At 58.3% G+C, this 15836-nt stretch overlaps 1 protein-coding gene across 1 annotated transcript in view; it reads right to left on the bottom strand.

Moving 5' to 3' along the window:
• Nucleotides 1–15836, bottom strand: part of PASK (PAS domain containing serine/threonine kinase) — a 39918-nt gene that overhangs the window by 19452 nt on the left and 4630 nt on the right. Inside the window, exons 3-10 of the mRNA XM_047085472.1 lie at nucleotides 10725–10890; nucleotides 8761–8993; nucleotides 8035–8205; nucleotides 7240–7380; nucleotides 6643–6777; nucleotides 4574–4834; nucleotides 2611–2803; nucleotides 366–525 (exon numbers count right to left, since the gene is read on the bottom strand). Of these exons, the coding sequence (XP_046941428.1) occupies nucleotides 366–525; nucleotides 2611–2803; nucleotides 4574–4834; nucleotides 6643–6777; nucleotides 7240–7380; nucleotides 8035–8205; nucleotides 8761–8993; nucleotides 10725–10863 (1433 nt within the window). The 5' untranslated portion in view covers nucleotides 10864–10890. The remainder of the gene's footprint in view (nucleotides 1–365; nucleotides 526–2610; nucleotides 2804–4573; nucleotides 4835–6642; nucleotides 6778–7239; nucleotides 7381–8034; nucleotides 8206–8760; nucleotides 8994–10724; nucleotides 10891–15836) is intronic.

The raw sequence follows: 15836 nt of genomic DNA, 5'->3' as shown, positions 1-15836 counted from the left end.
AACGCTGTGTACCGTGGGACCACGATAACTAAGCAGGGACGAACGGTGAGTTTCTCTCTATGCCTTTCTACATTTTCCACGTGTTCTAACGTGGACTTGACCGCTCTACATACAGTATTTCGTTATTTAAAAGAGAGCAGACGCAAATGGTTTTTTAAATGAGGAAATCCTGCTATGTTAACTCCCTGGAACCCCACCCACACAACGGGGCTGGGTCTCAAGGCCACCACCGGGGACCACGCCGGGGACCACGCCCAACGGCCGACTCCGGGTGCTCGAGCAAGCACTCGGTGGCCAGGAGCTAGCGGCACGCTCCTCGACCGCGCCCGCCTACCGCCGCCCCACCCCACCTCCAGGGGACTCACCTCGGAACAGGCGAAGGCGGGAGGGCAGGAGGGAGGTGGCCTCCTCCGGGGTCTGCCTGGCCCCCGGTCCCTGCGAAGGCTTCTCGGCTTCCCGCTACCTCTAGGGTCTCGCCTCGTGGCAGCTCGTGGTCTCCGACAAGCGAGCCGTCAACCCTGGAATCTGGCAGCAACAGAACAGACCGTTTCCCACCTGCTGACCGAGTCTCCCCCCACGGGACTCGTGAGCAGGGGGGGGCCCCGACCTGATCTCGGAAGCCGTGGCGAGCCTACGTCCGCAGCGTGTCCCGGGCCACCCCCTCGCCACTCCGCAGGTGCCCAGTCGGGGCCAGCGGCCCCCACTCTCCCTGCTGCGGTGTCCCAGGCCCTGCCCTCAGCCGGCAGGATCCCACCACCACCACCCCCGGGGCTGCAGCGCGTCCCTCCATCTGCCGAGAGCCCCCCGAGGGCTCTGCTCTGACTCCAGGTAAAAGCCCAAATCCGTACTGTGACCCCCACGGCCCTGCGGCCCGCCTCCTGACGCTCCGCCCAGGGCCTCTGGCCCCCGTCCCTGGAACGCCACTCCTGCCTCCTTCGGTGCCTCACCAAAAGCCACCATCCCAAGGGTCCCTCCCAGGCTCACGGACCCTGAGACTGTACGTCCTCCCCCCGCCTCGCTCTTCCTCCTGAGGGCTGGTCACCTACGCGTCAAGCCTATACTTGCGTGTCACGGCCTCCCCACCAGCTCCCCGGCCCGGTGCCTGTCCACCCACATAGGGCCGAGCACACAGCACGGGGGGTGGGAGCAGGCGGGCTGTCCCTGTAAATGGCCGTCTGGATCGGGGCCGTGGGGAAGAAGCCCGGCCCCCGGCGGTGGAGGTGGCCGGGCCGGCCGCATCTTTCCAGTGGACATTCGGACAACAGCCGGCAAAAGCAAGCATCCCCACGTGCCCAGAAATGCCACTTCCGAGAGTTCATCCTGAGGAGGCACAGGGAGAGGGGCAGAAGCGACCCCCGCCCCCTGACCTTCCACAGAGAACGTGCGTTAGACACACACACACACGGGAGAGACGGCGGAATGGTGGGAAAGGGAAGACTCGGAACTAGCGACGGAGAAAAGAAACTGAAAAAGGGCCGTCTGTGTAGACAGAACGCAGGTGCGACGGAGGAAGCCAGCGTGGGAACAGTGGAGACCCCAGCAGAGCCAGCAGCCCGACAAAGCACCTCGTGAAACAAAACGCCACGAGGTCACCTCCAGTGCCTGGAAAGCAACCCTCAGGGCACGCACCCCACTCCCAGCCTCGGGTCCGAGCCACGCGCTGCAGAAACCCCCGCTGGGGTTCAGCGCCCAGAACACAGAGCGCTGCCCCACGACACAGCGGCTCCCACGTGGCCCCTCCACTCCCTTGGTGACTGTGTTAGACCCCCGTATGTGAGCGCTCAGACAGCAAGTCGGGCCACAGGCGGCAGCACGGGGACAACGTGTTCCAAGGTACCCTGAGCCTGCCCCGTGCGCACGGCATCACTACCACGCCACCCTCCAAGAGGGCCACGGAGCCCTGGACACATGCGGCCGCCTGACGCCTGCTGCTGCCCAGCAGCCCTCTCGTTTCATTTCCGGTGTCCCCTCCCACGGGACGGCAGAGACCAGGGAACGTGAGGACCGCACCCTGTCAGCGGGCAGTGAGGGAGCGGGCGCTTGCAGAGTGGGGCCCTGTGGGCTGGGAGCAGAACGGGGCGCAGCTGCTCCTCGCTCCTTGTCAACGGAAAGGTGAGCACTGAGGAGGCTGCCGGGCGGTCTCGTGCTCTGCGGTCCCTGCTCCTGGTGCCCCGAAGCCAGAGAGGAGCCCTGCCAGGGCGGGAGCCGTGCTCCCGGCCTGTCCTCACACACCACGGCACCTACGATGTTCACGTCTTGGGGCCTTGGGACATTTGCTGAAATAACACTAAACGCTAAACTAAAAGTACAGAGGAAAAACACAACGAGCAAATAGGCCTAGAACTACTTAACTTAGGGGTTAACGCGATAGGCTCCACAGATCTACTCGTAAAACACCACCAACAAGCTACCCCCGGGACCCTCTCTACGCTCACGGCTGTCAGACTCACGACACGTCCCATCCCCTGGGAACACAGAAGGCCCACGACAGACAGGGTCTCCACGAATGCCCGGCGGCCACTCGCTTACACTCTCCATCCCGCCCAGCACGCCCGTGCCCCCTCCCTCCGAGGTGTAGAGCTGTGTGTGGCTGGGCAGCCACGGACGCACCTGGGAGGAAGAGGCTGGGCCGACCCTTGGCCTCGCCGGCCGGGTCCCAGCCCTGGTGGGGGTCCACAGCACTCTCCCCAGGCTCACTCTGGTTGCCAACGTCCAAGCAGTTGGTCAGGTTTGGCCGTGGTAAGGAACTGTCATATGCGAGCTCCATGTAGTCGTAGAAACCGGGAATCAGAAAAGTGATATTCTAGAAAAGAAACCATGACATTTCAGATCTGGTGAGGATCCACCCTGACCCACGGGGCCGGCGCACCATCCGGTCTGCAGACAAAATGAATGCGACGCGAGCACATCTCCGGGCAAGGTGAGCAAAGACCCCAGGTCGTATTCCTTTCAACAGACCCACAAAGCCCCTCTGACACTCAACATGGAATTCGTGACTTTTCCTCCCTTTTCTTACGAAAAAACAAAATCAACAACTGAAGCTACCAATACCAACACCTCCATGTCTCCCGGGCAGATGTTCGCCCCATGTTTTCCTTAGGCATGAAAGCCACGTGTGCAAATCTCACGTGTGCAAACGTGGCTCTCAGGGAGCGATGGGTGCCCAGGATAAGACAAAGGACCTGGGGCGCCTCTGCTGTGCTGGCCAGCGCCTCAGCATGAGGGTCCCAGGCCCCGGAGCTGCAAGGACACGTGCCCTCTCTGAACCCGTGTGCACCCCCTACTCACAGCCGTGTGAATCCGGAACACGGTCTAATCCAGAGGCAGGTCCATCCACCCCACACGCAGACCCTACAAAGACGGGACGCCCTCGATGTTCCTGCGGGAACCCCTGGTCCAGAACTCACACTGACTGTGCTTTCATTAACTTCAAACTAAGTTTACCTTCGTTTAACTAAGTTTCAGCTCACTTGCTCCTTAATATTTCTAATTAGAAAACAAAGAGGGACCTGTGTTTGGACCTTGTCACCGGGTCTGAGAATGACAAGAGGGAACAACGTTCCCTTCCTCTGCGGCAGCGTGTGGTGAACAAGGTGCTCCGTGAAGGGCTGCAGGCACCCAAGGGCCGAGCCGGCCGGGCGCACCGGCACAGCGGCCACTCGACGTCAAAAGCGATGCGCCAGCCGGCAGCCTCTCCCTCCCCCGTGACCCTCCTCCCACTGAGCAGAGGGCCCGTGTCCCCTTTCCGGGACCCAGGAGGACCTGGGACCATGTGAGGAGCATGTTGTGGCTGCCTGAGATGCTCACCTGCCCTTGGAGCCCGGCCACCACACGACACGCAGGGGCTCTCGACACCGCCCCAGCCACAGAGCCAGGCAGCCAGACCCACGGGTAGGCGCGCCTGGGGACGACGCCAGCCCCGGCTGACACTACGTCAAAGAGAATAGGCCATCCCGCCGAGCCCAGCCCAAAGGGCCCATCTGTGACCTGAATATGAGATTGTCGTGTTTTAGGCACCAAGCTCACAATGGTTTGCAGCAACAGATACAGACTCTCAGCACGGTCTTAGATAGAAACTGGCAGTTGGCATCCCAGCTGGGCCTGGCTCTTGGTGTGTGGAGATTTCCGCCTCCCCGTGTTCAAGAAATTCAGAGAAAGCTCCGTCCAAGGAAGAAGTTCATAAACACTTTCCTCTGACTCTGACCGCACAACAGACCCCCCCCAAGATGGCCCCCAGGGCACAGGAGGTGAGACAAGCCCCGAGCTCCACGCGCAGAGAAAATCCCCACAGGTGGGACACACGCTCTGCTCGGGACAGGTCTCAGGGTGACAGCCCCTCCCTCTCCCAGGGCAGCACCTCGAGACAGCCCAGGGGGTCATGGAGGGCTCGGCGTGGGGTCCGGAGAAAGGAGTGCAGACAGGGAGCACGCTGCCCGGCACCCCCCAGGGGCAGCCAGGGGGCCGGCCCAGCAGACAGGGAGGTACGAGGCCTGTGGCAAGCACAGGTCCTCACTGTGGAAATGGACCGGCCCCCTGCAGGGGCACGCAGGCTGGCCACCCACACAAGGCCCACCTTGCCCAGGAGCTCCGTCTTCCCGTAACCGAACAGCATCAGGGCAAAGCTGTGGTTGATGCCATAGATGGTCCCGTCGGGCAGGAGGGTGATGAGGCCGCTGATGGTGGAGAACACCCAGACTGACGCCGAGTAACCCCGCTCAGGCACTGCCCTGCCGTCTTCCACCATCTCGCTTCTGGGCTCGGATTTCAGTTTTAAGCTCAGAGGGAAGGTGGTGCCATCTTTGGCCCTCCCGACAGACCTCTGAATCTTGAGATTCTGGAAGGAACACGCACCACTGAGCTGACAGCAGCATCGCACCCAGCCCCAGCTTTGAGTCTTTGCAGCCTGAGAAGTGAACCCACCCACATGTGCTGGGGAGCACCCCCGAACATCACACTCCCCACACCGGCCCTCCTTCCCTGAGCTCCCCGCACCCCGCCTTTGCCCCAGGCAAAGCGGAAGCTGGCCAGGAGCTGTGACCGGGGGCGAGGGCACCCCAGCACGGCAGCCGCTCACCACTCCAGAAAGGCCCGAGGGCAGCAGACACCAGGGCAACCAAGACGCGCGCGAGGGCTGGCGTCTGGGAGGGAGGGCCAGCGTTCCTCCCCGCTCTCCACCTCGGACCGCCAGTATCCCCAGGGTGCCCCCTCTGCGGACGGCCCCACCCCTCACTCCGTCCCCCATCCTTCGGCCTGAGGGGCAGTGGCTCCCTGCTGTTGCTGACTACTGGGTGGCCACGCCCCATCTGCCTCGTCGGCACCTCCACCACCCACGAGAGCACATCCTTGCTTTACGTTTCCCTTCTTGAAGACTTGGAATGTATCCAGTTTCAAGGAAACCTCGACCAAGGCAGCATCCTCACCAGGGGCTTTGAGACTGTGCGCCCTTTCAGGTTTCAAGATGAGGCCCAGGCTTCTGTGCCCACCCCTCGCCCTATCCCAGCCACCCCTTCGAGGGGCCACCTGGGAGACAGAAGATGTGAAGGGGCCCACGTCGTGGGCACCCCCCTGAACGCAGGAGGGGAGCTTCACTCAGCAGCACTGAACCCTCAACAGGGTCGGGACTCCACACGCCAGGCTCCCTGTGCCAAGGCCGTGGGCCAGGCGCCAGGTCCCAGGGGGCCCCACAAGGAATGAGGGGTGCAGCACCTGTCTCCACTCGCTGCCGGGGAGTCGGGGACTCTAGTTCGAGGCAATTACAAACGTGCCTTCTAGAACATACTTCTCTTGGATGCGTGCCTGCGTTCAGACTGAGCAGGTGCTGACACGCGAGCTCCCAGCGGGGCTGGGCCAACAGGCGCCCCCCACCCCCCGGCCTTGGGGCAGGGGAGAGGACACAGAGACAATAAGGACTAGGGATGGGGGCAGGGGGTTCCCATTGAGCTGGAAAGCTGAAAAATAGCCGATGACTGCTCAGGGGGTTCGGCTCTTGGCCTGAGGCCAGCCAGAGAACCAGCGAGCGCCTTTGGGTGGCCTGAAACCACCTGCGAGTGCCTATGGGTGGCCTGAAACCATCTCTGATTTCTTACAGCGGCAGAGGTGACTTCAGGCAAAAATCAACCGTCCAGTCTGATCCTGCAGGTCACTGGGGTGTGACATGAGGTGAACTCACTGCAGTGTGGGTCACTGGTGTGGAGGCTGCACACTAGTACGAAACGGGGCTCCTGGGAACTGGGAGGATTCGGTCGGCATCAGAACCTCCCCCCGACCCCAGACCGCCACTGACCCCAAAGCTGCCGGCCCTCCCCCATCTGACTGCCATCCTGCCTTGAGGGGACACCTGCCATCAGCCCGTTCTCCCTGTCCCTCAAGACCCCAGACCTGTCAGTAAAGAGAGGCAGCAGGCGTTCCCTACCCCAGGCTCCAGGGAGAGGACCGAGGGGACAGGGCAGTGAGTTGGAGAGCCACACGGGCCCTGACCGGGTCAAGGCTTCTGAGCCCAGAGAGCAACAGGGGAACGGGTGCCACTGAGCACAGGTCCCAGCCTGTGTGGCCAGGTCACGGATTCCAGTCTGGGAGATGAACGGTCACCAGTCACTGGATAGACAGACTCCCTGCGGCGGCCAGAGGTCCCCGGGGTCCTACCTGTGGGACGAGCTCGCCGGGCGGAGGCAGCTGCACAGAAGGGATGAGGTCTGCCATGTGCTGCCCGAGCACCTCCTCCCCGGACGCGTACCCGTACAGGAGAGGGAAGAGGCTGTCGCACGACGTTATGGTTCCCTAGGAGGAAATACCAGCATTTTTAAGCCTTAGGATAAAACTCCTGGCACCTCAGCTTCAAGCTCCACCAAACGCCAAGTCTCGAGCTTGAAAGTTCGCACCGCGCGCGGCAGAAGTGTGCGAGGCGCGCACAAACCCTCCTGAGGCCCAAATTCCTGACTTCTCGAGATGTTCCGCAGAAGCCGGCACAAACCACACCCACAGCTCACAGCCCGGGGCTGTGTACCACACGCGGTGCGGAAACAGTCCTGTGAGTGGTTCTGATTATATCCCAGTAGTACACATGAGGAAACTGAGGCACAGGGAGATTGGATTCCTTGCCCAAGTGCACACAGTGGGGGGTGCAGCGGGGCCTCCCACAAGCCCCAAAGGCACACAGCAGGCCACAAGGTGAGCCGGAGCTCCGGGAGCAGCGCCACAGGGTCAGGTTACGTGCAGCTGAGACGCCGCGGGCACACTCACATCGCTCTGGAAAGCGACCCAGGCCGAGACGCGCTCCACGGGCTCCAGCATGACCACACAGCAGAGGCTGCGTTCCCGCTTCACCTTCTTCATCCACACAGAAACTGGAACCTTCTCCCCACTGCGGCTCACGATGTCCACCTGTGGGGACAGACGGGCCTGCACCTGGCCCTCCCTGGACCCCAGGCCCGTGGACGTCTGCGGCCTCTGCTCACCTGCCCCACGTCTCGGAAACGAACCAAAGTATAAACAAGGTTTCGGACACTTAACCTAACAGTCTCTGAGCCAACGTTCTATGGGAAGAGAAGGGTTTTTGGCAGCTTCGTTCAACACCGCAGGGGAGACAGCGTCCGTAACTTCTCGAGGAAACAGACACCAACGTGCGGTGAACACGCCAACTTTTTCTTCACGACAGCCAGGTGGCCTTTCAGAAGTAGCGGACCACATCTCACTCCCCTCGGTGCCCGGGGCCAAGGGCTCAGCATCTAACACGCAGTTCAACCTGTCAACTGCCAGCTGATGCGCCACACGGGGAGGACCGAAGCCCCCGGGAAACCTTGGCAGCCCCGCCAACGAACACCGACACACAGAGCTGGAGATTTAGGGGTGGGGACCCCGAGACGAGAGCATCCGCACCGCATCCTGCAGGCCCGCACACCGCTGACTGGCCTCCTCCCCCATCAGGTGGTACCGCCCTCACGCCAGCCCAGCTGTCCCCCGCACCAGCACCGAGGGGGGGACGGCCGGTGACCGACCGTGTTCGTACGGCCCCGGCGGCACACGCCGGGCACTCACCACCGTGCCAAACACAACGGCGGCGTGGCCGTCGGCCTCCACGTGCTCTTCGCTGAGGGCCTTCACCACGTCGGAATCTGGCTTCAGGAAGAACTGCGTGAGCTTCTGGCCGATCAGGTCATGGCTGCTGTACCCCAGGAGCTGGCAAGCCTTGTCGTTGGCGACCAGGATCTGGGGGTCACGGAGAGGAGAGGGCACGAGCATCACCGGCGGCGCCTCTAACCCCCGGGAACAGCAGACGAGGCGGCACGGTCCAGCATCCTCCTCCCAGTGTCCTGCCCTGGCGGTTCACAGCAGTGACGCCTTGGGTCCTCAGAGGCCTTGGCCACAGAGGGGGACACAAGAAATGGCAGCGCCACGACCGGGCGCCTCACGTCATCAAGACTACGTGGACGTGTGGGGACTTAGGCCATACTCCTGCCCACCGAACAATTTCAGTTCTCTGTGCCCCTGAGCGCTCTGCTCTCACGTGGGGGATGTGTTCTCACTCTCGGGCGGCCAGTGCCTTAGACAGCACGAGCGCGCGCCTCGCCCCCTCCCTGGGGTCTCCACCTTGGTGAGAGGACTGTTTGGTGTGGTTGAGTCTTGTTTATGTCGCTTCTGCAACTACACAGGTGAAACCCAACGCTTTTCTGATCGCACTTAACGCAAACACCTCTGTTTGAGGCCACGGGTTGAAGACACGGGCTACACGCTCATGGCAGGGTCACAAATCGAAGCAAATACCTCTGTGGTCTTGGCATCCACGGTGAAAACTGCCTTGTTCGGGTTGGACACGGGGGCCGGGAGGAGGGGCGTGGACCGCCCCGAAGACAAGCCCCGCAGCAGGGAACAGCAGGACGCGCCCCCCAGGGACCCGGCCGCGTCCGACCGCTCCAGTGCGGCCAGGCAGTGCGGCTTGCTCGCGCACATATTCTGGGCAGCCAGCGAGGACAGACAGTAGGAGCTCCATCTGCCTTCTGGAAAGAGAAAGAAAGGAAGCCTTAGACCTGCCAGGAGCGCACTCCTCAAACACACCGCCACACACAGCCCCCGCTCTCAGTTCCTGCCAAAGGCTCCAAGGGCTGGTTTGCACCCCAGGGTGCGTCTCAAACGTCCCCAGAGCCCAACAGAACAACACCTGGGTGTGTCTAGCCATGCGGAGTTGCACCTATGGGGAGCAGGCCCAGCCTCAGTGGTTCTGTGTAAACACACTCTGAGGTCCCTGTCCACCCAGCCCCCCAAGGGGTGCCCTCCTGGGTCTGTCCTAACGCCCCTCGATCCCAGAAAGTCTCCCAAATCCAAGAGCTGCCTGGCTGTCCCGGCCCCTTCCTCCCTCCCTCATTCATTGGTCAGGTTCACTCACGACCCCTCCAGAAAACCCCCTCCCGGTAACAGGTCCAGTGGCTCCCAAGATGCTCAACCCCGTGGCCAGTTCTCAGGGCTCCTTCACCCCCACCATCAGCAGCCCTGGGCCAGGGGGCAGCTCCCCAGCTCTTAAACCTCTGCCCTTGGCAGAGCTCCCTCCCCCCTCCACCTGCCTGAGCTCTCATCACCCTGGAACCCTGGGGATCAAGCTCACCGCCTCCGCTCCGTCCCAGCCACTCCTTGGTGGCTTTAAATACACTTCACCTAGGAATGTGCTGCGAGGCCCCTGCTTACACCCCTGCCCTGCCTCTCCTTTCCCATCTCAGTAAATGTCAGCTCCATCCTTCAAACAGCTCAAAAACCAGGCAAAGACAAGTCTTCCCCCCCTTTCCCCTCCTTAGCTCATGGGCCCACCCCAGACCATTCTAGGAGCCTAGAAACTGCACAGCCCAGAGCCTCGGCCCTCCTCTTCCAGGCTGCCCCAGGCCCGGCCTGATCTCCTTACAGCACCAGACAGGCGCTGCGGCCCCAGCTCCGCCCCCTGCTCCCCAAGCAGACACCCACCCATGCTCCCTCCCAAGGCCGAGGGCGAGGGCGGCTACCTGCCTGCCTCACAGACCTGCCCAGCCCACCCCCACAGAACCTCCAGCCCTCACCTGGAGGACCGAGCCTCTGCTCCCCTCTGAACAGCCCCACCCTGTGCCTCCGGGCCAGCATGTGAGCCCCCTTCTTGGGCTCCAACCCTCCTCCTCCGTGGGACTGTTCCTCACCTCCACCTTTCCTCCAGCACCAGCCCTTCTATCAACCTAACAGACTCCCTGTGTCCTAGCCCCGGGCTGCAGGCATGCACCTCTGTCTCCCAAAGCACCCCCTCCGACAACGAGCCCCTCGGGGGTGTCTGGGCTCTGGAGGCACCAGTTAACTTGGGGAAACATGAGTGAGTGGGTAGCAGGTGCCTCGACCTCCTGCCCCCTCCCCCCACCACACCGGGCACCATCTTCTGCACTGGAAAGCTAGCTGCCCTCAAGCCCGTGTTACTCGTCTGTACCTGGGAAGAAAGCATGAGCCTGCAGCCCAGCAGCTGGGAAATATTTACCGAACTAAAGCCGCAAAACTGTATCTCACTCGCAAGGCAGCCCAGCCCAGGGTCGCGCTCACACACGCGCCGCAGGACAGGCTCATGCCTAAGAATCACCGCGGCGCAGCAGAGGCTTCAGCCAGCACCGCCGCCGCACACAGAGCGCGTCCTCTCAGCAAGAAGAGAGAGCGTGGCCAGAGCCCAGAGCGCCCCCTCGCCTGCGTTTTCGACACCGCCACCCACGATGCCCAGAAGGGGCGGGTACCGGAGAGGGCCATCCTGCTCTGGCACAGCTTCGCCAGCCCATTCCTTCTGCTCAGGTGTCTGTGCGCCGAGGACGAGGACCTGCGGGGCTCGGAGGTGGTCCGCACGGCAGGGCTCTCGGCGGGGCCTCCGCCCTCCATCGGGGAGCTGGCAGGCCAGGAGAACAACTGGAAAACAAAGCGAACGCCATCAGCATCTGCAGCACAAGAGCCGAGAGGCAACCGATCCCCCCGCGAGGCTGAGAGCAGCTCAGCCCCACGGCCTCCCCCAGCTTACAACGCGAGCCCAGAAGGACCGAAGTCCTGCTAAGAGAAGTCCTTTGGGAGAAACGCGGGGGAAGAGATGGGAAAGAAAGAAGAAAATGAGGAGAGAGCAGAGCAGGCCAGGAGGGACCTCCCAGGAAGGCCCAGGCTGCAGCGGCACACCGACTACAGATGGCCCCAGGCGAAGGGCGTTCCCGACGACAGGAGCACCTGCCAGCCAGCGAGTGAGGCTCTGTGTGGCCCCAGCTTTCCCCGAAGCCGCTGCATCTGACCAGCCACACCCAGAATCATCCATGGGGCTTCCAACAAAATAGCAACGCAAAGCCAACATACAGACTCTGGAGATGGGCCTGGCACCAGACATTTGTGTTGTTGACTTCTTATTTTTAAATACTTGCAAGCAGTCGTAAGGAAAGCAAATACAGAAAAATCTCCTGCGTCCTTCACCATTTCCTCCAATGGTGACGTCTTGCAGAACCACTGTCTGGAGGTCCAGGCCAGGGTATGTGGAACCTGCTTCCAAGACCCTCGTGGGCCTCTCCCCCCACCAGTGCTCCCTCGTGGGCACACACAGGCCCAAGGACTGGCTGAGGGGCTTCCTTTCCAAGGAAGACCAGGCTTCAATAAGCAGGCGGGGGTGCCCCACAGGATGGACCTGCTATGGAAAGGGAAGGCAGTTGCCCCCCCCCCACCACCACATTGCGGCTCCAAACTCCAAGGAGGCCCCGCCCACACGTTCTATTCTGGCTTGAAGGCCTTCGTGAAGATTCACCACCAGGAGAGGAGGGCAGTGACTTTCACAGTTAACGGCTTTGAGCCCAATCTATAATTTTGCATACAGTGGTAACAGCATGGGATCTCCAGTATGTTCACGTTCCAGGCCCCTCAGGTGTTAGGGCCCGGCCAATGCTCACCTCAGCTGCCAGCTCCTGAGCACGGTGGGGCAGGGGCCCCCTAGACAGACAGAAAACTGAAGGCCCTCCTATCACCAGCATGGAAGGCTGCTGACATCAAAACATGCCAGCGAGCCACAGAAATGGAGGTCGGGACAGCAGAGGAACAAAAAAGACGACAAAACAATCAATTTCACAAACAGACTGATGTTGTGATTGATGTCGGCACCCGGTGAAGATGGGTGGGGGGTGAACGCTGCTCCCCGGCACAGCCCCCTGGCCTGCCAGCATCAGCCCCTTCTGTGCACAATGTGAGCAACGATAATGCACAACTCTCAGCACGCTTGTGACGACCCAAGGGTCTCAGCTGCTACCGCGAATTAGAAATGCCTAATAGCCTTGAGCTGTCAGTTTGGGAGTTGGCGTAATTAGGGGCAAAGTGGCACCTCTATGACTTGCCATGTACAAAAACTAGTTCCAGGTGAATTTAAAAACAAAACATAAAAGTTCTAGGGAAAAAAAAAAGATGACGCATACAGTGGCCTGGGTAACTTGAGCGGGCCCTGTATCCCAGACCAGCTAGAGCTCATTAAGAATATTGCTGCTGCGGCATCTCGGAGCTACCCAGAAAGACACGACCTTTGAAAGATGCACACGAGCTGTACAGAGCTGTAAGCAGGTCACCCTAATGAGGCAGGGGCTCCCCGAAAGGACGCCAGGGCCCCAACAAGGGACAGTGTGGCCCTAGCTCAGGAGCCTGGGCCCTGGCAAAAGCAATCTTCCTGGTTGCTTCCAAGATCAAGAACAAGCAAATACCTTCTCTTCCAACAAAAAAGACAGGGAAACAGGTACCTTCGGTGAGAGTCTACAGAAGAATCAAACAGATCCAGACCCACAAGAACATCAGATGTTAGAAGTACCCAGGTATATGTTTAAAACGTAAAAGATGTGAGTCAAAAAGTGAGAACAAGAGTTTCTCAAAAATAACTACATACTGAAAGAATCGATTTCAGCATTATACAAATGAAGATATAATTTAAAAACTTTCCCACAAAGATCTCTAAGCCCAGATGGCTTCACTGGTGAATTCTATCAAACGTTTAAGAAGGAAATAACAATACTATACAAACTCCTCCAGAAATTAAAAACCAGTGGAGCACATCCAGCCCAGTGTTTGAGAGCAGCATTACCCTGATACCAAAACTGGACAAAAACATCGATAGAAAAGGAAACCACAGGGACACCTGGGTGCCTCAGTCGGGTGAGTGTCTGACTTTGGCTCAGGTCATGATCTCACGGTCCATGGGTTCGAGCCCCATGTGGGGCTCTGTGCTGACAGCTCAGAGCCTGCAGCCTGCTTTGGATTCTGTGTCTACTTCTCTCTCTGTCCCTCCCTGGCCTGTGTGTACTCGCGCGCGCGCTCTCTCTCTCTCTAAAATAAATAAATATTAAAAAAAAAAAAAAAAAGGAAAGGAAACCACAGACCAAAAACTCTTGTGAACAAAGATGCAAAAATCCTCAACAAAGTGTTAGCAAATCCACCAGGCAATAAGTAGAAAGGAGAATACGTGACAATCAGGAAGCGTTTATCACAGGAACAAAAGGCCAGTTTAACATTTGGAAATCAGTCAGTGTAATTCATCATATCAACAGGTTAAAAAAGGAAAAAAAAAAAGGAAGAAAAATCACACAATCATATCATATCAACAGATGTTGAAAAAGCATTTGACAAAATCTAACACCCCTTTATGGGAAAAAACACTCGACAGTTAGGAGTTGAGAATGTCCTCTACCTGATCCAGAGCATACATGAAGAACCCACAGCTAGCGATATGCTTGCCTTCCAAGGTCAGGAGCAGGGTAAAAACGTCCATTCTAGCCTCTTCTCCGGCGCTGTCCTGGAGGTCACAGCCAGGACACAACGGCAGAAAAAGAAATAAAAGGCACGTATACTGGAAAGCAGAGCATAAAGCTGTCTCGATTCACAGAGGACATGAGAACATACATAGAAAATCCTAAGGATTCATAAAACTAATAACCTGATTATTTTTAAAGAGGGTGGAGGATGTAGGTTTTCAATGGACACTTCACCAAGGGAGGCACATGAATCACAAAGAAGCACATGAGAAAAACATTCACCGTCATTAGTTACCAGGGAAATGCAAGTGAAGCCCTTAAGGAGCTACCATACACCAGCACCGGGCACTAGCACAGACAGGCCCCGCCTGTAGGGGCAGCAGGCCGAGCAGGGGCTGTGGGGGACCAGGGGTGGGAAGGGCAGGGGTGGACTCAGAGCACAAAGGGGATTCTGAGGGCGACGGAAAGGCCCTCAGACTCAGCTGTGGCTGTGACTGTGAGGTTGGGTAAGCCTCCCGACACTCCTGAACTATGTACTTAACGTCAGCACGTTTTATTGTCTGTAAACTCTCTCAATAAAGTTAATTTTTAATGTCATTGGAGGAGTAAGACAGGCAGGTAGCCACAGCTGAAAAGAAAATCCGAGGATTGGAAGATCTATGTGAATAAATAACCCCGAAGCAAGGACATAAAATCATGAGAGAGAAGTTAAGAGATTCAGGCTGAGATGATCTAACAGGGGGGAGAGTGGAGAGGAAGAAACATCAGAGGAGGTAAGAGCAAGTGAGCTTCGGTAACACAGAAATGAATGTACAGGTCCACACCCCTGAGGGAGGGGGCACCTGGGCCTGCCAGGTGTGAAAGATGGACAGGAAGCTGTGCTCACCGGGCGGGTGTGTCTGGGCAGGAATAACCAGACCCATCAAAGGCGCAGGCGGGTGCCCAGCCGCAGGCCCGCGAGGGCCCGAGCCCCGGAGCCGTGTCCCGGACCCGCGCCTGCGGGAGGGCCCGTGGCTGGAGGAACCCAGCCACCAGCACACGGGGAGGCCGAAGTGGCTCCACCTCCAGACCAGGACGGTCACAGCAGAGCTGGCCACACGCCAAACGCGCAAAGCGGTGTCCAGGATGTGAAGGACTTAACTTGTCAAAGTCAAAACACTAGGCTTTTAGAAGACAATTAGAAAGACCGTCTGTAAGTTTTGGGCAAGGAGAGTTTTCTTCAACAAGACACACAAAGCTCTACCTGCCACAGAAGATTGAACATTTAGCATTAAAGTTGAGAACACCTGTTCACATACAAACACACACATATAGACAGACACACACACACACACACACACACACACACACACACACCAAATGATAGAAATAAACCACAGGTTGGGAGAAGATATTTGCCACACATATATCACCAGAAAACATCCAGTATAGTTTAAAAGGTCAATCATTTAAAATTTACAAAATTCTAGGGCACCTGGGTGGCTCAGTCAATTAAGCGTCCGACTTCGGCTCAGGCCATGATCTCATGGTTCGTGAGTTCGAGTCCCAAGTCCGGCCCTGTGCTGACAGCTCAGAGCCTGCTTCAGATTCTGTGTCTCCCTCTCTCTCTGCCCCTCCTCCCCTCCCAAAAATAAACATTTTTTAAAAATTTACAAAATTCTAGAAGACACACCCAGTTCTATAGAAAAATGAAAACAAGGATTTCATTCAACAAGAAGAGGAAGCCCTAATGGCCAATAAACCTATAACAAAAGTTTAATTTTATAAGCATAATCATGACAATTGTACACCGACTACATCAGCAAAACGTAATAATTCTAACATAGAGATGCTGTCCTCTGAGAGCACACGACCTGGCTTCATCAACCTTCAAACGCTCCTGTTTTCACAGGTTTAACTCAAATGCCAACCAGAAACACCTGCAAGTCCAGCCTTATGTTTTCAGGATCACTTTTCTGGGTTTTGCTTTGTCCTCTGTACCTGCTCTGAGCAGAAGATACAGGAAGTTGAACCAGAGAGCACCTGACGGTGTCTAAGAGTAATTCCACTGCTGTTGCTAGTTTTGATTTCAGAAGGCATGAGTGCCCCCCTCCACCCCGG

The sequence above is a fragment of the Lynx rufus genome, unplaced genomic scaffold (genome assembly GCF_022079265.1).
Source record: "Lynx rufus isolate CCGP_SWC_20201006 ecotype Redwood Valley unplaced genomic scaffold, mLynRuf1.p SCAF_2, whole genome shotgun sequence".
Lineage (NCBI taxonomy): Eukaryota > Metazoa > Chordata > Mammalia > Carnivora > Felidae > Lynx > Lynx rufus.
The sequence above is the reverse complement of the archived record's forward strand: the minus strand, read 5'-3'. Positions and strand labels throughout refer to the sequence as shown.